The following is a 21,551-nucleotide window of genomic DNA, read 5'->3' as shown; positions in this document are numbered from 1 at the left end:
GACGTCAAATACAGTCACGTGTTCTCTGTCAAAACAAAAGGTTAAATTAGCTTAACAATACGATGAAGCGTATCGTTTTCAAATTGATCCGGGTTAATGTGGAGGGAAAACATTTGACGCGGCGTTTTCAAATTTCAACGGCAACCTGGTTTTCTCGACGGTTTTCTCTCATCGTGCACTAGTGTCCATTCCTCGCGAATTCCTCTCGATTGTTAGATCAGATGCTTCTTTTGTAGGGTATGGGCAAAAATTGTAAACAAAAACACTGGAGACCGTGTTACGAAAAGGCATTAGCCATTACACATGTTTATTTAACAGTCTTGGTTCCCATCTAAAATAACAGTTTAAGATATGGGTGGGCTATAATACAAGGTGAAGTACGTAAGGATATGTAAAACAACTGCTACATTCTTATACCACAAGCGAACGGTCGCAATGGGTCGTAAAACCTAACATAACTCTGCTTATTAATTCTCCAGCCATCGAGAATTACGGGAACTTGAACAAATCGTAATATTTTGACCACTCGCTGAATAACTCACCACAAATCACCACTTTAAATACAATTTATATAACAAGCTCTCTGCTCTTTTTTTTCTCTCACGCAAGACTCAAAACCAACAGCTGAAATTCTCTATAACTGGACGCAATCGCGCTCAACTTGCAGAAAAGAGCTTGGCTCTAGACAAAACTAACAGGAAAATTTACAATAGGCAAGACCTTACAATTTAATACATTACTACAGAACTGTTGTTTAACTACAATATTCGTTGGAGTCTGGGCACTAGAGCCCAGGTCAATGGTGGTAGAAACCAGCCGTCTGTGATGGCGCGGCTTGGTACGGTGATTGAAAACGGACATGCGCTGGAGCAGAAGGACTAGTCACCAGGTACTGAGGTGAATTGCTTGGTAACCGGGCAGGTGGATGTGACGGAGAGGGGAGCTGGGGTGCAGCTGTCGTTATATAGAGAGGTGGATGTGAATGGCTTATTCTGTAATTCTAAAGAAAACAACAATTTAATAGCTTTTAATTCACTGTTAGTTAGGAAGAAAACAGTTGAATTTAATTACTGGTCAAAGCCTATTTTATATGTTGCGTAGCGATCTACCATGGTTGCCACAGATATCAGTTTTCAAAATACCCTGACTTTTCCCTGATGAAAATCCAATTTCCGTGACTAAAAAATGCAAAATGCCAGATATAATTCCAGCTTCCTGCCTCCATTTCCAAAGGAAAAACATCGCTGAGATCCCATTGACCTGAAATATTTCTTCCAGCCCCCCAATGGAATGACATCATGACATAATTTAAATTTTCTCTGACTTTTCTTCAATATGTCAATTTTTCCTGACTCAAAAAAAAATTCCTTGACTTTTCCCTGACCTTGAAGAATTTTACTTTTCCCTGACCTGACCTGTGGCAACCCTGTCTACGTGACAGGACAGGACAGGACATAAATGAAAAGACAAACAGACAAACAAAGACACCTACTGGTTGAGTAAACTGTGAAAGGAGCGATGGACGATGCGGGATGTGTGCAGAGTGTGTGTGTGACGAAGGAACTGCCATTGGAGGGTTAACATAGATGTTGGAGTTCGAGTTGCTATCATCATCCTCAATTTCCATGGCATCACCTGTAAAAGAAGTAAAAACATACATTCTCTTAAGTGTTCTACATAAATTTAACACGAGAAGAAGTTGAGAGAATTTAAGTAAATATCAACTTCCGCTTTTGATCGAGTGTCAGCGCTTGGTCAGAGCAAATTTAGGTTTTACTTAAGGTAATAATTTGATCTAGCGCCCCGGGCACTTATTTACTTTTGGCACCTCAAGGGAGGGCGCTTATTCGAGACAGGGCGCTTATTCAAGACAGGGCGCTTATTCTGGACAGGGCACTTATTTAATTTTCTGAGAAACAGCTAAATTTTCAAAACAAACATTAAATAAATATTAAAACAGAAACTGTAACAGTAACAAATTGTTGAAATTTCAGTTACTTTTGAAAGAATTGTTCCTTTTTGAAGTTAATATATACATGTACGGTTGCCTTGAATGTTCATGAGTTTATCTATTCGACTTGGATGACTTCAATATATATAGAGGCAGTTATCAACAATAGGGGGGCTAATTGAAATAGGGCCACTTATTGACAAAAACACATTCGAAGGGGGCAGGGCGCTATATACTTGAAACCAAATGAAAACCAAAGCAGTTAATATGTACCCGTTAATTCAGCTGGTGGATTGGAAGACTCATTGCTACTAGTACTGGTACTTGGTGATCGGCCGTCCCTAACTGCTGAGGGTTTTGACTTTGATGAATCTATGGTAAGATGTATAAAAGGTGTTAAACAAATGAACAAAAAATACACCAAGAAAAGGTTTGGTGCAAAAATGTCTAAAAATGCTAATTAATTGCCATAATGTATCCTAGGCTAGCTGTACACGTATGGGCTTGAGATAAAATGTAAAGTTATCACAGCCTAAGCTGGAAGCAATGAGATGTGCTGATGTGCTGAATTCACAGGCAAATAACAGCCCTGACTATAATTTTAATAAACACACAAACACTTGACGTGCATACTGAAAAATCAAGTCACTTCCTTGGAATATCAACAAGCACCAATAATTATTGCACACCTAACCTGGCCTGACATTTTAAGCAAGTTTTAGTCAGCAAAACACCAACATGTACAAAAGAAATACCTTTTTGCAGTTGCTCCGCAATGAACGACGTCAGTTTTTCACTGAACTTAGCTCTACCTTCCTCTTTTCTCGTCAGTTGCTCATGTTTCTTTTGAATTTCTAAACAACAAAAATTAAATTAAATTAATTCTAAATTACATATGATTTAAGAAAACTGACAGTGCATTAATTAACAAAAGTACTGACCTCTTTTGAGGCGCGAGTCCCCATCACCAAACACAAAGCCTCTTCCATCTACTCTTGAAGAGGAACTTGCTCTTCCATACAGACTGTTAGGAGCCTTTGTTGGCCGATGTAACGGGCCTAGAAAAGTGAGTGACATTATTACTCAAAGCTATGTAATACAAGAAACATAAGCTATGGTAGTACCACAGAGCTGCCATGCATGCAAAACGCTATAGCATAGCTTTCTGCACACATTGCGTGCTTTATACTAGCCTGCATAGCTGGCAGGATTCCCGAACAAGTGCAAGTGCTTTGTTAACTGCTTATAGCTGAGACGAGCCGTGAAGGAATTTACGTGGGATTCGCCCACAATTTTTCTAGTGCCACACTTATTCCGCCAGCTATGCAGGCCATCATAATACTTGATAGGAAAATTTTTTGAGCAGTTAAATAACCTGTCTGCTTACCAGACGATTTGTCCTCTAAGTCTGGGCTGACAGGCTCCAAATGTGGTCCATTCATCTCTCCACTGTTAGAAACCGGTCGATGAACAAGCGATGGAGCTGGTACTGATGAAGACGCACTGAGATTTGGAAGTGATGCACTTAGGGAAGATGATTTTATAACTGATGACGAGAAGGCTGACGAAGAAGAAGAATTTGATGGAGGTGTCACAACAGTTGTTTGAGGTAACGTTCTCGGTGGTAGGTCTACTGACAGTCTGTTACGGGATCGATTGCGATATTCTAACAAGGATACCTGGAAAAGAGAAGAATGACATAAGAAAATTATAAAATGGGGGCTAAATGTAATTTAGGCAAGTTTAACTCAAGGCAATGCTGGTAAGTGGTCTCCTTCACTAATACATGGCTTTTACAGGGCAGCTCTCCTACGGAGGTCAAGCCATTTCACTCCTGTTCCCCTTTGTGTGCTGTTGTCAAAAAGCTCTTCGCTTCCGTTCCTCCCCTCCCTCTAGGTGAGAACTGGTAAGTAAGTTCAATTTTTTCCACTGAGTATTTCAGTGTTGCTGGTGGTTGCCACTGGCACAGTTGTCATGGTTACCTTCCACTCTCGCTTGAAGCCCCCACAGAGCTTTCAGGCACCCCTTACCACTCATCTATTGGTGATGAGTTTAACTTGAGCTGTACACTGCTGGCCGATGATACTAGATAATGTACAATTCAATATTCTTTTGTGACTAGCTGTAGTTGACATCTAACTTAAGGGAAGGTGTGCACACTCTCTTTTGTGTGGTTCCAGAAAATATCCATACACCCCCCCTCCCCCACAGAAAGGATTGGAAATTCCGGGGAGGGGGGGGTCACAAAGACCCAAAACTTTTAAGCAATGTATGAAGCTAAATTGGAATTTCCAGAGGGGTGGGGGGGGGGGGTCATAAGGAAAATCCCTTCCATGGAGGGGAATGGATATTTTCTGGAACCACACTTTATATTACTGGAACACCTTTCTTACCTTTTTCTTTCCAGGTGTCCCAGATGAATCATTACCCGCAGGAAACTGCATCACAGAGTGCCCAGCGATGGGAGTAACCACAGCTACAGGTGAAACTGTACTTGTAACCACAGGGTCACCATAGCCAGGAGATACAACAGGATTTGTGCTAGTAACCGGTGAATTATTTACAAGTCTGGGGTCGCTAGGTCTCCTCTGCAAGATTCCAGAGTCACTTGTTGATACTGCGATTGTAGTGTTCTGCGAAGCGACTATTGAATTTTTAGTCTCTATACTGGTTGTTGCATTAGAAGTGTTTACTCTCAAAAGTGTTTCTTCTCTCGAAAGGATTCGTTCATTGTTTGATATAGGTTCTTCTTTATGAGGTTGCAAGTCATTTACACTGTCTGCTAATACAATCTGCACTTGCTGTTCAAGTGCAACAGGCGAGCTTACAATAAGTGGTTCCTCGCAAGGTAGCTCGCTAGATATAGTTCGTGCTATTTGTGTTGTTGATTTAACAGGCTCCTCTGATTCGGAAGCCATATTTTGGTATCTTCTTAAATGTCGTTTCTTGAGGGGCAATGGATCTGTTTAAAACAAAAACGTTACTGTCAAAGATAAAACCTTTCTTTTAGTGATAACAAACTTCAACTATGCACAGAGCTGTTATCTAGACGTAAGGAGGACTACAAACAGGGCAGGGACTTTCTGGAGGAATTGTACACAGGAATGGGTGGATTCAACATGTATTCCTAAAAACTACACAGAGGGTAAGATAGGTGATATTGTTTTGAGGCAGGGGAAAGCATAACATACTGAGGGAGATGTACTACTGACATTGATCTACAAGTGTAACAGTCATGCTTCCTAAAAATTACACTGCACATTTATTTTGCCACCTACCTTATTACATGAAATTTTGGCGTCACATTAATTTAGCGATTTTAAAAAATCCGTATTTAGCGACCCTTTTATTTAGCGTTTTTTTTTTTGTAAATTTTGCAACATAAGTCACTTAATTTTAGTGATTTCACAAGCGAATTCGAAGAGTCCATTGCAGTTGGGAAGTTGAAATGACCAGATGACTGAAATTTATACACGTAGACATCTGATACGTCATAATCGACTGTAAAATAGCGTGATAGTGTGAAACGGACCAGATGGCAGAATTTCATATTATACTCACTTTAATTTAGCAATGATTTAAATTTTGCGACACTTAATTTTGGTGCATTTTAATTTAGCGAAAGCGTCGCCAAAATTTCATGTAAAAAGGTACATTTGTACATCAGGCAAGGTGGGGACCATATACAATGGAGGATTCTCCTAGGGGGTGGCACAGTAAACAATAGCACCATAAATTTAATTGCTTAGCAAAATGGACACTTACCTATAATTTTGGGTAGACCATTTCTTCTCAGCGAAGATGGAATTGTTTTACCATTTACCAGCCCACTCATAGCATTGCCGACATTGAGTTTAAAACCATTTGGAGGCCTTTCATTGACCATGTTTTGACCATAAAGGTACTGAAATAACCACCTCTGCAAGGAAGAAAACAAACAAACAAACAAAGTGTTTGTAGCTGAACTTCTAGAGTAAAGAATGTACACGTAACTCTTAATTCCAACATGAACACTTTTCTAATATTTAATCTTGAGCTAACATGATGTTGATTTAAAGTACCTTCTTTAGTGATCCATACAAAGGACTGGATCTTGTAGCCCTGGGGCCAAACTTCACAGATGCCACAGGACTCCCAGGTGCAGGACCTGGGCTTGTTCTCTCAGTAGCTGAGCCACTGTAACCACTTGTTACACTCTCTGCACTGGTTGGGGAGCCTGTGCGTGCAAAATAAAATACAAAATCTCTAAATAACTCACTGCATAGAACCATTACATAGCTGCTTAATAAGGGCAATAAGCACCTCTCTTCATGGAGTGAATAATTGGGAACCTGAAAACTATTAGGATGAACTGGTTAAATACTAGGCAGTGGGGTGGAGCAGAATTGCTCATGGTCTCTCCTCATTATGAAAACTAAAGCCAACTGCTTAGATAAATTAAATTAGCTGGACATTCTTGCAAGGGAGAAGAGGGGTTGCCAAATTAAAGGGTAACTATTTCAAGGACCAGGCACTAGAATTTGCAGGTATAATTATTATTAGTAGAAACCGTGTTCTATTAGAAATCCGCAAATCTGATTGGTTCTCCCACTGTTTTCTATTCGCTGATAGAAAACGATCGGGCGCTCGTTGTTCATTTAAAGATTAATTTTTCTTCATTTTTGGCTAATAAGAACGTAAAGTTGTAGGTTTTTGGACTGCAGTCCTTTGAGAGTTTCTACTAAAACAATTAGACAACTCGCCCTCGTTTTCTATGAGCGATTGTCAACTCGGCTGCACCTCGTTGACTATTCGCTCATAGAAAACTCAGGCTCGTAGTCTAATTGTTAAACAAAGGTAAAATTAGTACAGATACCAAAAAAGAAATAGACTTCACTTTAAGTTACCTACCTGCAGTTGATGGACATGGACTTGGCGTGTTTCTTCCACTGCTAACGGCAACATTTATCTCAACCATACACTCCGTAAGTGAATTACTTAAGTCCTTGCCCAATACAGTGTTGTCCACTGTTCTTGTTGTACACACAGCATCAACCGCAGCCACAGAATTTTCAGAAACAACATGACCAGCATCTGGTAGAATGTCATGATCAGTTGTACTGCTGGTCGTGCTTTGTACAAGCTTTGGTTCATTCTCCTCTCTTGGTGTAATTGGAGAATTAGGTGTGGACGCTTCACTGTGATCTCCTAGTTCTGTCTTTATAGAGATTACAGTGTCTTTTGTGGGAGATGCCTTTAACTCTTCATCTGCATACTGAAATACAAAATTTGACAAGTTCTGAGTCTTTGCAAAAATTCAAACAGTTTATTTCCTTTTACCCGTTGCACTCACTGAACTGAATGGGATTGTGGATTCATGGTTTCTGACAAGGTCCAGTAGTGACAATCACATTTTCTTTTTCTTGGTAAATACTAAGTGATCACAAGTTACCCATACAACCTTGATTCACTCAAATTTTAAAAAAATGGCTCATTCAAAAATGAGTGTACACTGTTCATGTCCACGCTGGTGTTCAGCATCTCAATCTAAATTGCAGCTTATCACATTTGTACTTATTATTTACCTGTTTGCTGTCCTTAGAGAACCTAAAGCTTCTGTGAGGTGACGTGGATGGAGTCACAGAATGAGGTTCTTCTGGTAATGAGGATGCTGATGTCACCTTTGGCGTCGTCGGAGTAGAAGCTGTGCTACTGTGATCATCAGGAGACAAAGGCTCTGAAGAACAACTTGACAGCCTTGCTCGCTTACTTTTAAATCCTGGCGTCCCTGTTCGCCTCTTATTCAAGGCTCGCTTTATCCCTTTAATGTTCTTACTGTTGAACTTGGTAAATGAGACTTCTTGACTGACTGGGCTGATAAGCTCATGCTTGTGTTCTTTCTGGGTTTGCTGTTTCCGTTTCTCTTTCTTTTCCATTTTCTCAATTTGCCGCAGGTATGCCTCCAGCTTTCTTTCTTCCCTGCTCTTCTTGCCTCGCTTTTCAGGATTGTTTTCGGCATCAGAGTCACTGTCACCCTGTAGAATCATGATACCAAAAAAATTGCATGTTAGCTCTTCCAGGGTGCAAAGAAATTCAATTTTCCAGCTTGCCTTTTGGGCAAGTTGAATCTAGGATGTTCTAGCCCGAAAGTCTATGTCACTAGCCCAGGGCTTGACACTAGCTTTTTTACTCACTGGCTTACTGGCTAGTGACATGTCAGATTTTACTAGCCAAAAGTAATTTTTCACTAGTCAGGTACAGTACCGCCTGAAATCATTTGCACATCAGCCGCGGGTTTCCCGAGGTGGACTTCCCCAAAAAGTTTACTAGCTCAACCGCAAAATCCACCAGCCCAGGGCCATCAGACTAGGGCTTTGGGATATCGGTTGGTGCCCTTTGAAAAACGAAATCCAAAGGGTTGATTGTTTGTCAGCACCTTTAAAAAAATTACTGAAGGGTCCAAATTCTTCTTTGAAGAAAAAATCCAAACCTCCTTTGCAAAAAAAACAAACATCCTTAGTGGGGTTGCAGCTAAAAAATTAAAAACCCTGAAATCTAGCCTTGAGAGAAAAATTATCAAATCACAAAATCTTGTTTTTGTCACCTGTAAACTCTGACTATTTCCCAGTGACACTCTGAGAGGGGACATTTTCTGGTGGGGGCCTCCAGAGTTGCTATCATCGTCATGTGCCTTGAATCTTTTTTGTGTGTGGTTATCATGATTTTGATTCTGGAACTTGAGGTTGTACTTCATTACGGCACACATGTCCATAGCACAAGCACAGTCCAGGTAGCTGTTGTACTCTTCATATTGGAACTCAAATGGGATGGTGATTTCAGCCCCTTTTGGTAACGGACATGAGGAGAAGATCCCTAGGCATGGCCTCCCACCAAGTATGAAGTGCTTGACCTACAATGCAAAAATAACTCCAATGTAAGATCATATAGAAACCCACTTTCTTTATACATACAGCATCCCTATCTACAAAGCTGTGCTGGTGGGATAATTGCAGGGTGCCCAAATGCCCTTATGTAAGGAATCTTGGGTGCCCAGCTATTAAAAGCTTTTATGATAGCAAAGTTATCTAAGTCACACAAAGGCAAAAGTAAGTCGCCTCTGGCACCTGGACCCTGCTAGAGCACAGCCTTGATCTAACTTTTAGTTTCAATGGTAATAACTTGAAACTTCTCTTGACCAATATCAAGAAAGCAGGAAAGGACCTTGACTTGAAGCATTTTAACATGTCTTAAAGTATGTGAAACACAGAAACACTCACCACTGAGTTAGGAGAGCAGGATCTTCTGGCAAACCTTGCATCATTACCATGAGTTCTTGCATCCACACACAACTGTAAGTGATCGAGGTCTGAATAATAGAACACATATGGACTGCACCTGCACGTGAGAAACAATATTTCATTTAGAACAACGTACAGGCAAACGAAGAATGCATAGCATGAAGATATCAGGAAATGAAAAATACCCCAGGAGAATGCTGTCATTGCATGAATCTAGTATCATGCCCAAGAATACAATGCTACTCTCACAGAGATGGTTGACTTCACAAAGGAACATAGAAGGTTTGATATTTTGAATACTTGTCAACAGAGGTACCGGCAAATTACCTTTTGAAAAATGGATTTTCTGATTCAAACTTGGAGAGAAGCATAAGTTTTCCCTGAAAGAAATAAAGAAATTCAAAGTTACAAAACTTCCCTTATGCATCCACTATTATTGTCTCCTTCAGAAAACAAAATCAATTCTGGCAGTACACTGAGACCAACCTTGCATTGGATAATAAATCTGTCCTTGTCCATGTCTTCTGTAGCCACAATACCCTATAAAAATAACAAATGAATCTGATTTCAATATACTGCACAGACTTGAAAAAGTGGAAGACAGTTAACTCCGCACTCTTGGCACTAGGATATCTATTATAGGATTGCTTGAGTAACTGACATGTGTTTATAACTATTGGTCACCAATCCATTACCCACAGAAAGCCAGGAGTGGTGAACAACCTTGTACTAACATACCTTTCTACATCTCTGCACTTCTACCACTTTACATAGCTGGTCGTCATTGGCAACAGATGGCAAGAATCCATTTTCCTGAAGAATTATCCATTTTAAAAACGTGTTAACTCGAGGTAAATTTGTGGATTTTATAACTGCAAATGGCAAATGAAAATGATATTTTGTTTTAGTAAACAATTAAACTCACCTGTACCGAGTTTAGAGCAAGTTGCTCCAGCTCCTTGCCGTAAATGTTTTCTTTCAACTCCTCGTAATTATCAAAAGAATTACATGCGTTGTCCCATGCCTCATTAGTTTCCTCATCAACTGAAAGAAAATAACATGAAACATGCAATCAATGTGGGAATAATTATCGTGTACAGAATGAATAGAATGTTTTGAAGGTATGTAGAAAGGCAATCAGCACTTTTACACAATGACCAAGACACAATGTTGAGATTATGTTCTGATTGGTTATGAAGTCTGCAAAGCTCTACACTATAATTATTGTACCAGAAAACACATAGAAACTATACAATTTACAGTTACAGTGTGTGTCATATAATAGCAAATGACTGTAAAAAATTCTTTACTAGCCCAAACTCACCAGGGACAAATCCAGGGGGAGGTTTTTGCTTCTGTCTCTGAATCAAAAGCAGATAAAGACAACATCAATAAACAGCTAACATTAATTGATTACCTGATCAATTTATTATATGGTTTTTTCTCTGTAGTTTTTTAGCATTGCCTGATGGGTGGTCAGAGTACATAACATCTCTAAGATTGCTCAGTAGATGGTGCCTTAGCAAGAAGTGTAATTTCTCCTAACAATATCAATACACTGTTAACCAAATAAGTGATGAGAATAAAGAAATCCATCAACTAAGTGATACTGTCTTCATGTAGCACCAAATTTTCAGAACTAACATTAAAAGAAATGTTTGATAGGACTTTCTTATGCTTAGAATTTAAAAAAAAGAATTTTTTAACCTACCCGTCTCCTCTTGGGTTTCTTGTCTTTATCAAGGTTTTCACCACTCTGTGATAGGAATAATTCAGTCAGAAAATCACAACATTTTAAGTCTGGGTATTGAAGAAGCCAGAGAAATCAAAAAAGGATTTACATACATGAAGAATATCTTTATCTTTAACTTTGATCTTGTTAGGCCCCCGTTTTCGCTTCTGGCTAACTTTGGCCGTCAGCGTGATGCTTGTTGGTGTATTGGAGATAGCAGTGTATGACGGCGTTTCCCTTTCTTCTTCACTATCTTCACTATCATCATCTTGAAAAAAGAACGATATAAGTGTTAGAAAGAATTCTTGACATTCCTTCTGATAAAAATGCCCAATATTCTTCCAGGACAGTCCCTAGCAAGCTTGGTAAGTAACAGATTTATCACATGGCTTTATGATGGAAAAACAGCTGTAGAACTTTTAGTAAGCCCAATATAAGAAAATATCGGACCAGCCATACAGCATTCTGATTGGCTGATATTAGTTATTGTCCCTTACACCTGTACTGTCTTGAACGTGCAATAAAGCCATACTTACTTTTTTTTTTTGCAAATTTGGAGAATTTGTTTACCATTTCTTTAATAGAATACATGTGTAAGCCATGCATGTTCTTCATTTGCAACATTAAAAATAAAAAATTCTGATGTGAATTTTTTTTTGCATAAATAAAAATAATAAGGTTTCTGAAGGGAGCATCAGGGCTGGCAACAATTTAAACACCTACCACTTTGCTCTTCTTTTTTCCGCTCTTGAATCGCCCTGGCCCGTTCTCTGTCTAATGTTCTGTGAAGACAAGAAAATGTACACTTCATTTATGGTCTGTCAAGTAAAAAATATATTACATGTACAGCATACAGTAGATGGAGATTGAAAAGAAAACCAGTAATTACATGTCCTTACACGGCAAATCCCGCCCTTGTTATTGAAATGAATGTACCCGTAATTTATAACACAAGACTGTAATAGTCCTTGATCTATTTTAAGCCAACATCAATACAATGCACTGCCTTGATAGCAGTCAGGTGAAAAAAATATAAAGAGAATCTAATCAACTACCAGATGGTATCTTGACGCACAATGTGTGGTAATCAGCAAGGATATAATTATTACAGCATTTTACACCAGGGACAGCCCTACACATCCAAGAGGTCACTTGAAGCAGTTTTTTTTCCATCAAAAAACTGAATCATTATGTTCAAATTTGTCACAAGATATCTTAAATGAATGTACAGATTATTTATGTAGTCTTACAACTAATGGCCCTGTAAATTTACGTATGTGCATGCAATAACTTGAAGCAAGTTTACAGGACAGGGCAAACCGGGTACGTACCCATCAAAGATCGGTCCGGACCTGACTACTTTTGTAGAGAAACAATCAACTTTATGTGGCCCTGCGTAAAGTTGAATGTTTCTCTACAAAAGCAGTCAGGTCCGGATTGACTTTTTGACGGGTCCGTACCCAATTTTCTCTGTCGTATAAACATGCTTTTGGTTACCCTTCATGGAAAAGTTACCAACCTTGGTTGACACTGATCACAAAGGTAGTTTTCAGGTACGGCATCAGCTTGGATGCCCATACACTCAATATGCTGCCATACACTACAAAGGACAACAAAAGAACCAAAAACATTAACAACCAGAACAGCAGAACAGATAGCTGGTTTGGTCCATGTAAGAAAGTCTAAAAACTAAAATTTCAATTTTATAAGCCAATTGCAAAGTGAAGCAAAAAGATCTGGTGAATACATGAACATGAAAGTATGTAGCTTAGATTTAAAATTGGTGAAAATTTCTTCGCTTTAGTTAGTTGAGGAAAGGGCTTTCAAACCTACCCAATTTACCCATTTCCCAGCCTTCATGGGTAGTAAATTCATGCAACATACAGGTATTTTACCCGACTCCCAGCTTTGATCTACATCCCTGACATGTAGCCCAACGGGAAACCAGTGAGGAAACAAACTTCACTTTACCCTTATAATGTAGTCTAAGGGTCTTTAAGTCCCCTGTCTAAGGGAAATGAAGATACTCAGTCAAAATTTGGAACTTGGAATTTTACATCCACTGTATGGGCCTACAGGCTTAAACACAAACCTTTTTAACTACAGACAAAAATGTAGCAGAATTCACAGAAAATATACAATTCTGTAAGACAAGAAAACAAACCTGCACTTGTCACAACATATCATGTAACCATCATCATGATCAAACTCGCTGAAATAAAGAAAAGAGAAAGATTGTGAGCTTATGTCATACATTCATTAAATATATTTTTTGTTCAAACCACTTTTCAAAGCAAAGGGCTCAAAAGGTTCAGCATCCCTTTTCCTACACTGTAAATTGATCAGCTAGCCCACATTTGCTACACTCATGTACTCAACAAGAAAGATTCATATTTTTTAGCAAAAGGATCTCATTGCCAAACAAGGAAGGCAACAGGCATGTATAACAAAATTACTGCAGCTGCCATTTCTGATCAGAAAATTACATCAAGTCATATGCATCACTGTCATAGAAATTGAGGCTTCTTACCAAATACACCGCGTAACCCCGCCATCTTCATCATCCTCATTCCCTGTATCACCATCCTCGGGCCCTGGACTGTTGGAGTCCGGGGGTGTCATGGGCGGGGGCTGCCCATAGTTATGATCCTGAAAATCACCAATACATATGATTTAAAATCACCCTTATTGTGTTCCATGCTTATTTTACTATACACTGGGAGAAGCTGGTGTTACAAGAGATCATGCACTGTATCATTGCAGGAAAACCTCAAATATGAGAAAAGTTGCCTTGAAGCTCAAACATAAGAAAAGGTTTTGTGAAATTGATCAAATGAATGTGCTGTGCAGGGAAATTAGAGTCCACTAGCCTGGAGCTAGAGGACTTTGCATTTGGGCTGGCATCATAAGCACAATACTTATGATCCTAAACCAATGCAGAAATTACTTTTTGAGGCTAGTAAAAATGACTTTTGTCAATTTCTTTGCCCCCTGGAATTTCAAAAAAGTGGTAAATCACAAGGAACTATTTACAACTTTACTACGGGACCCTTAGTAAAAATTTTGTCAAATAAGCTTAATGTACAGCTTTCAGTGAAGTGGTTTATGTCAGTTATGTTATAAAAAATATACACCAGTTGGGAAAAGAAGTTTCAAAAGTCATTGGGTAGCCAATCAAATCGAAATACATGTACACATTAAAATGGTCTCAGTGAGAACATTTAAGTGCTAAACTTTTAAACAATTGGCCATACAGGTTGTACATTCAGCCATTAATAAAATAACATGCCAGTTGGCACTCTCAGGGGTTAAGGGTTAAGAACTATATACTCTGCTTCCTGTGTCTGGTAAGCTTGAATTCCCGCAAAGTCATTTAGCCCTTGTTGAATTAATCAGCAAAGCAATTCAATTGGAATTGGCAGTTTGCCGACAAAAAAGCTTCATCCTAGAATAACTTGGCTTACCAAGATGTGAGGAATGTGGCGGATGGAGGCAATACTGGGCATTTTGGGTGCAGTGCTAGACTCTGCAGGCTGAGGACTGTGAATACAATAGAGAATACTTCATTAGCACTTTAATTGCATCTGTCCATAGCTAATTAAAAGCAATTTCAATTATCCACTTCTACATTGTAAAGGAATAAAACACTTAGAGCTTGCTAAGATCTCCAGTCATTATATATTAATATTTTTAGCAGATATATGACATTTCTGTAAATTAGAAATATAATGGACGAATAAAGTACAAACACTTGGCTGAAAAAAGTCTGAGCACATCCCTGTGAAACACACTTTCAATAACACGTTGTAAAACAAAGAGGTGACTAAAAGAAGGAAGTCACTGACTTAGTAGACCACCAATATCATTTTTCAGAACTACAATTAAAATAAAGTGTACTAAGAAGAGAGAATATTGTGTTTCAATCCAAGGGTTGAGGGATCAAACATGAAATGATATTTTAAAGACATTCACATGGTTTCTGGTAACAATTTAGAGGACAAAGGCCAAAGTACATATTGTTTTACATTCCATAGTCTCGATTTCATGATATTTAGTTGCAGAATTTGATACAACTGGTAGTAATGAAACTCAATCTGTCAAACATTCCAAATGATGAAGATTGAAGACTAAACAGCACTATTCTAGCTCTCAAAAACTACATCATACATGTACTACCTTGCTATAAACTAAGATACTAAAGTGAACTTTATTAACGATAACTTTACTTTTGGAGCAAAGTTCCAATAAAAACTTCATTCTTGGGTAACTGGATTAGAGGTTTACTGTCCATTTCAAAACAAAAGCAGTTTAGGTTCCAATAACACATTCAGCAACCTTCTTAAGATTCCTCTGTCTTTAAATGTCACATCAGAGAAGAATAATATATGTTTTAATCTGCATGTATTTCTGTAATAACAAAAGTTTTTGCTGTCCTATTTGTAACATGATGTTTAGATTACCAATGATTGTGTTTTATCAAAATAGCCATATTACTTAGCAACAGATCAAAAGGCAGCAAGAAAATTCTGCCTGCAGTAAAATTGTTACACTTCACCTGAACAACAAAATGAACCGCATAAACAACAGGTAGATATCAAGGGAATCAGACACAACTAACTCGAATAACACAAAAAAATGATACAAAATAATAGGTTGGAAGTCTGTTATGAAGGGTATTATCTTGTCAATAAATTGCACAACTTATGGACCCCTTGGAAATAAACAGGCATTACCTTTATAACTTTATTTTTCGTTTGTGTTGGTGAAACTGTCCTTTTACATAGTGAACCTTATCATCATTTTGAAATGTAAATAAGTTGCCCAAAACGTTTTTCTGTTTATTAAGTGATTCAGAGAGTTTTTGACTGGTCACTGCAGAATGCTTTTACAGGTTGCCCAGATACGCTTTGAAGCTTTGACATAACCTTTCTATGTAATAATAAATTATTGGGAAAACCTGACAAAAGTCACGCTGGACTAGTATAACATCCTGTTCGAGAGGAGAGCCAACATTTTCAAGTCCCTCTGACCATAGAAACCACAGTCAACACCTGACATGCATGTCCTTCTTGGGCCCTGTGGCACTGCATGCATACAGACTCAGCTTCCTTCAATACTTATATTCACCAATTTATATGATAATTTTATCATGCTTTTAAGCATTTATGATATAGCTTAAGCTTTATTAGACCTACATGTGTTTTTTCAAGAACAGATCCAAAATGGGAAAGAATGTATGTTTACCCTATCATTACTCAGTATACTGCAATTTAATTACTGGTAAAACATGTTACTGGTAACATATAAATATACCATCACAGACAGCATAACACTTTATTCAAATTAGTATTCTAACAGAGGCAAATTTGTTACTAACTTACAACATAAATAACCTAGAGCCACAGCATAGTACAATGTACATGAAAGTTGATCTTCATACAAAATTGATGTACATGTTTCTAAACAGAAATGTAATAGTTTCACAGAAGAAACAACTAAAAACTTTCTACTTTCTTTTCTCACTAAGCTTCAATATCAACATTAGTAATTCTCTAAACTGATTGCATAAGAATTCTTTTAGTAAATGAAGAGAATTTTGTGTCCCATGAAGACTAAATCCCTTGAGCGATTATATTTTCCTTTATTCGAATCACAGGCTACCAGCAGTTCATTAATAATATAGAAAGAAATACGATTTTTTTCTCACTTTGACATTACAGGGTTAAATCTATTTGTGTACATGTGTGTATTGTACAAGGGAAAATTGAATTACCTCACTCTGATCCAGCAGTCATGGGCTTGGATATGCCTGGGGGTGCTGTTTCTAACAGGAGGTTGACACTCATTACTTTTTATCTGCATGATTCATCAGGGGATGGAAGCTTAACTGCCATTAAATATGAAGCCATGGTCCACTATTGTGCTCGACAAAGCAACCAAACCTTTGGAGACAAACACCAGAACGAATTTTGACAAGTCAGATTTTGGGAGAACATTGACACTTATTAGGCACTGTAAATATAACAAGACATCTGGCAAGGGAAAACAGTCACTGTGATCTTTACTAGATCTGTATAGAACACTTCTGTGTTAGAATAATACAGTATTATAATGGTGATGTACTGAGATATTTCATTGAAATGGTGCTTGTCAAATGAGTCACTCTCAATTCACTTATGCATGCATTCTCTGTAATGTTCAAATTTAAATCTATCCCTGCCATATTGAAAGAGTCTGTATGCTGAGTGTGTTATCAAGATTTCTTGCCCCATAATGAGTCGCATATTGATCCCAACACAATACAATACAAAACTCCAGCGTGATAGGGACTGAAAAGAAAGAACACATCCAACCAGAGATTGTTCCTGATAAGCCCTTATAAAAATATATTGTTGTCCACATGGTCTGCAAGCCATACAATAACAAGCCACAAATTGTTAAGGAAATCAAGCTTTGTACATGTAGTTTTTTATTCTTAAACCTTGCATGTAAAAGAAGCAGGCCAAAAAGAAGAAAACGTTAGACTGGAGCTCATTCAAGATGCAACAAATCTCCAAGGGGAATGAATGAATCTTGCATCATACATGTAAAATTAATATGAAATGAAGCAGTGTTTGTGATAATGAGCAAAATGTAAATTCACAGAATTGCAGGAGACGACATCAGCGTAATGAATGGTCGTGCAAGAATACATGTTTTATGGACGTACAAGCTGTTAAAAGTTCTAAAGCTGGAAATTCAGAAAGGTGTTCTTTTACATGAAATGGGCCTTGGGTGATATGGAATCGACCTATGGGAAGATCTATTTGCATTTTGGCTGACACAAAGTTGTCAACAGTATTAGGATAAAATATTCTTGCTATTTAAACATCAAATGTCCAATAAATATAGTTGGATTCTAATAATTGCAAGAGACATCTTCAAACGCTGCCAAATCGTAATTAACGGTGATTCAAATTCAAAAAAACTTTCAGCTTCTGAAAAATTAACAGATGTCTTGGTCGCCTGTGAAAGCTGTTATCATTGAAAGTCTTTTGCATTTCCCAGACTTGAGCACACGAAAATGGAACTAAAAGAACACATGCTTCATCATTCAAGCAGATCCAGTAAAGAGACACTTTATTTCTCAAAAACCTCAAGATTAAAACAAACGGGAATATTTTCTTGTCGCATAAAAATGTCTACGAATATAACACAATCGGAAGGATGATATATTGTTATTAAATGGAAAACAGGCTTTCAAGGGAGCGTTAGCGAATTAGAAATTCAAAATAAATGAAGGAGAACCTTACATCTGATAGAAGATTATTTTGATAATAATAATCCTGGCGAAACAGTTCAACTCGGCAAGTCGACTTTTGAAAGCTTCGCGACGAAGCAACTTCGAAGAAATCGATAATAGTGATCATTCTTGATCTATAAAGCGACCCAACAAGAGAAAGCCACAGCCCTGAAGCGTTTTATACCAAAATAAAACGAGAAAAGATCGATTTTCGCTTTCTGAACACGCATACAAATACAAAGCACATAACCACGTCATGAAAAATACATGCAAATCGCGACAAAAATTCAAGCGGAACGCAAATCGAGTCGAACATGAACGTTTTCCAAAATAGGTGAAACTAATACGGTACATAAAACACATAAACATGGCCAAAAACAGTCTCTAAGCGAAGAATTAGTCGAGGTGTTGCAGAAATAAGGCCTGTAAAGCGACGGACATGCATTAATCATAACATCCATAGTAGAAAGCAACGAAGCAAAGCAGATGGTAGGTCGTTCAAACAAACACGTTCCACAGACGCGGTTCGGTTCATCTCGACCACAATTTCTACGCCAGACGACAGCAAAAACACACGAGGCTTTCTAAGCAAAAAGCATGGTACAAAATACAATTATAAAGACAGAAAATGAACGATATTATAATAAACTTCGCTATCGGAAAGAAAGGTTCGACGAAATGAATTGAGATACGATAAATATTTGAACACTAGAAAGGGTTGAGAATCAGAGGACACACCTTTAAAGATGCACGTTTATAAGCGCCAAAACATTTCTTTTCTTCGTCTGAGCGACAAACAGCATTTCCTGAATGTGTGAATGTTTCCTCGATTCTCATGAGGATGTTTTCCTATCGAGATTCGGGGTTCTACTTAGCCAGCGACGGCTAACATTAAAGTGGATTTCATAACTCCGTCAAACAAGCTCTAAATCTAAGTGTTTTCGGCCATGAAAAGACATTAAAACCAGAAAGATAATTCTTAAAGGGTATTTCTTGTCATTTGAATGTCTAGCATGTTTTAAATAACTAGCGAAGAAGCAATCACTCAAGAAAATTCTAATTTGGTCGTCGTATGAAAAACAAGTCGATGAAACAAAATGGCGGACGCGAGCACATGTTTACGAAGTTTATAACGAAATTTCTCCTATAAAAAGATTTCGATATGGTTTGGATAAGAACAAATCTGTCAAAAATATCGTTATAGTTTAAAGATTATGCAAGTAAAAGTACTTCAGAAACTGAATTTACCGTTTGTTGAGAGCAGTCGTCAGATTTATTAAAATGATTCGAACGAATCGACTATAATTTCACAAAATAAAAGACATAACATGAACCCGGAGCAAAAGTAGCTCGTTTTGATGGCTTGGAATCGACATTTTTCGACTTAAAATCGCTCTCTGCTTGTTATTTCACCGAAGCTCACTTCGTCTTTTAGGGTAAGGTCAAATTACTGAAACATTTGATATACAAAATTCTCTCAGGGCTGAATCGATTTGCTTTCACTCTATGGGGGCCAAATGATAGATGAAAACATTTCGCTTCGAGGAAAACGTTGCGACATTCAAATGCGATAAATTTGTGGCATGAGTAGCTCATATAGCGGTTATTATTGTCACGAATTCGTTTCCCCTGTACACTCGAGAAAAACAACTAAGTAGGCGTATTGATTTGAATTCTAACCTTCGCTCTGAAAGCAGCCATAGTAAGTTTATATATCGGCAATATCTAGTTTCACTTCTACAGTTGTAAAAGCACGAATCGTGCCGGTAGAAATGATTGTACCTAATAAAACAGACGTATGAAGGTACAAACACAGCGAAGCGAACACAACAACATGAAGAAGGAGCTACGTAAACTTAAGGTGATAACATACAAACATATCAACATGTAAACCAGAAATGGGTGGCAGTTTTCGTCGCAAAAATACATCCCAGTTGTGGCTTATAGATCCACCATGTACCAACGAAACGCTAGGGTACATGGAAGACTGAAATGTGACGCATACGACTTACCTAACAGCGTCCGTTGAGGGTTGGTCGAACACCACAGTCATCTAACTCGTGCTACTTATACTGGTGTAAAATAAGTTCAAATTTCCACAACCAAAATTTCACTGACGCTCACTCCAACAAATTGACGACACCCTAAACTTGCAAGAGGGCGTCTGCTCTTTCAAAAAGTCCAGATATAACACCGTTTGGCGAAGTATTTTCACAAAAAATACAACTCACTCAACGCCATTTGCAGTTGCTCTTGCTGCTTACGAAAGGAAGACGAATTTGTGGTCGTTGCGCATGCGTTTTTACCTGTTGTCACGTGACGCTTTTAGTGACGTCACACAGGAAACAACAGACCGTGGCACGCGGGCGAAGGTGGTGTGATTCTTTTCCGTTTTTTAAACACCGGACTGAAAGTCAGGAAATGTAATGTCAAACAACGATCGAGGAAATATCACAGACTTCTTTTGAATAGATAAATGCGTTTAAACTTTATTCGGGAGCAGGTTCTGGGCAGTGAATTGCCAAACGTCAGTCGTCTTCGAATCTTCAATCAAGTGGAACGTTCTTAGTTACGACATTGTTAATATTCGGATGAATGGAAGTTTTTGATCGAAAATGTAAAACTGGATTTACACAAAACAATGGATTCCAACTTCACGTATGCAAATTTGGCGCTGGGCAAACAATGTCCGCTGAAAATCAATGGACATAATTGTTTGCAAGCTTATTCTCTACGTTCGAAAAGTCAATAATTTACAGCACATCAAACTGATCAGGAACAAAAGATATCTGATCTATAATCTCTTTTACTGCCGCTTGTGAAAATGTCGAATCGCGAAGGACATTAAATGTTGAGATTCTACATTCATCCGAATTTCTGGTTTTCTCCCGCAATTGTCTGGTACGCTGGTGTTCAAGCGAAAGATCATGACTTTTTTGCATGTGCAAGATCATGTTCGCGGCATCCGGTTTTTAAACCCGACACGATGTTTCTACAACGTGGCAATTTAAACAACGAATAGAAGAATACGTTGTCTATAAATCGGCGAAGAAGCCTTGTGTCTCGATGTTTTATGTGTGTTCGTGATCGTTTCAATTGTACACAGTACAATTCTGGCTCAAGTCGAGCGACAGGGCGACGACTCAAAGGTGTCAATGATCTTCTCGCCAATTTGAAGGTGCGCCACAGGAGTTTTTTACGGAGAAGGTTGCAAGATTTTCTTTATTATTGGGGTCATAATTGTGGCGTTCCGGCAAAATGAAAGCGTTGATCATGTAAAGGACAATTCTAAAAGAAAGATCGGTCAAA

The 21,551-nt window shown here is 38.2% G+C and overlaps 1 protein-coding gene across 2 annotated transcripts; it reads right to left on the bottom strand.

Moving 5' to 3' along the window:
- Positions 1-277: 277 nt before the first annotated feature.
- Positions 278-20,543, bottom strand: LOC144628220 (uncharacterized). Of its 2 annotated transcripts, none has more exons than XM_078486287.1 (27): positions 20,255-20,543; positions 16,739-16,902; positions 14,425-14,500; positions 13,491-13,609; positions 13,125-13,172; positions 12,480-12,560; positions 11,684-11,742; positions 11,074-11,228; positions 10,940-10,984; positions 10,553-10,589; positions 10,154-10,272; positions 9,967-10,041; positions 9,715-9,768; positions 9,556-9,608; positions 9,208-9,325; positions 8,535-8,840; positions 7,516-7,965; positions 6,842-7,205; positions 6,013-6,167; positions 5,717-5,870; positions 4,345-4,913; positions 3,339-3,630; positions 2,893-3,009; positions 2,707-2,805; positions 2,225-2,323; positions 1,493-1,635; positions 278-1,000 (listed from the first exon to the last, which is right to left on the bottom strand). In XM_078486287.1, the coding sequence occupies exons 2-27, from the start codon at positions 16,804-16,806 to the stop codon at positions 797-799; spliced, it is 4,059 nt and encodes a 1,352-aa protein (XP_078342413.1). In that variant the 5' UTR covers positions 16,807-16,902; positions 20,255-20,543; the 3' UTR covers positions 278-796. The 2 variants fall into 2 exon arrangements, with proteins under 2 accessions (XP_078342413.1, XP_078342414.1); XM_078486288.1 differs by having other exon boundaries at positions 10,160-10,272.
- Positions 20,544-21,551: the final 1,008 nt, after the last annotated feature.

This window comes from Oculina patagonica, chromosome 10 (genome assembly GCF_052425735.1).
Source record: "Oculina patagonica isolate OP01 chromosome 10, crgOcupat, whole genome shotgun sequence".
Taxonomy (NCBI): Eukaryota; Metazoa; Cnidaria; class Anthozoa; order Scleractinia; family Oculinidae; genus Oculina; species Oculina patagonica.
Note: the sequence above shows the minus strand (reverse complement) of the source record. Positions and strands in the feature narration are given on the sequence as shown.

Bases quoted from the DNA above. Each gene is read 5' to 3' on its own strand.
- LOC144628220 (XM_078486287.1), bottom strand. From the start codon at position 16,806: ATGAGTGTCAACCTCCTGTTAGAAACAGCACCCCCAGGCATATCCAAG. The intron at 13,173-13,490 runs GTAAGAAGCCTC...TCTTTATTTCAG, and splicing joins GGGGTTACGCGGTGTATTTG to CGAGTTTGATCATGATGATG. The intron at 3,010-3,338 runs GTAAGCAGACAG...TCACTTTTCTAG, and splicing joins CTTAGAGGACAAATCGTCTG to GCCCGTTACATCGGCCAACA.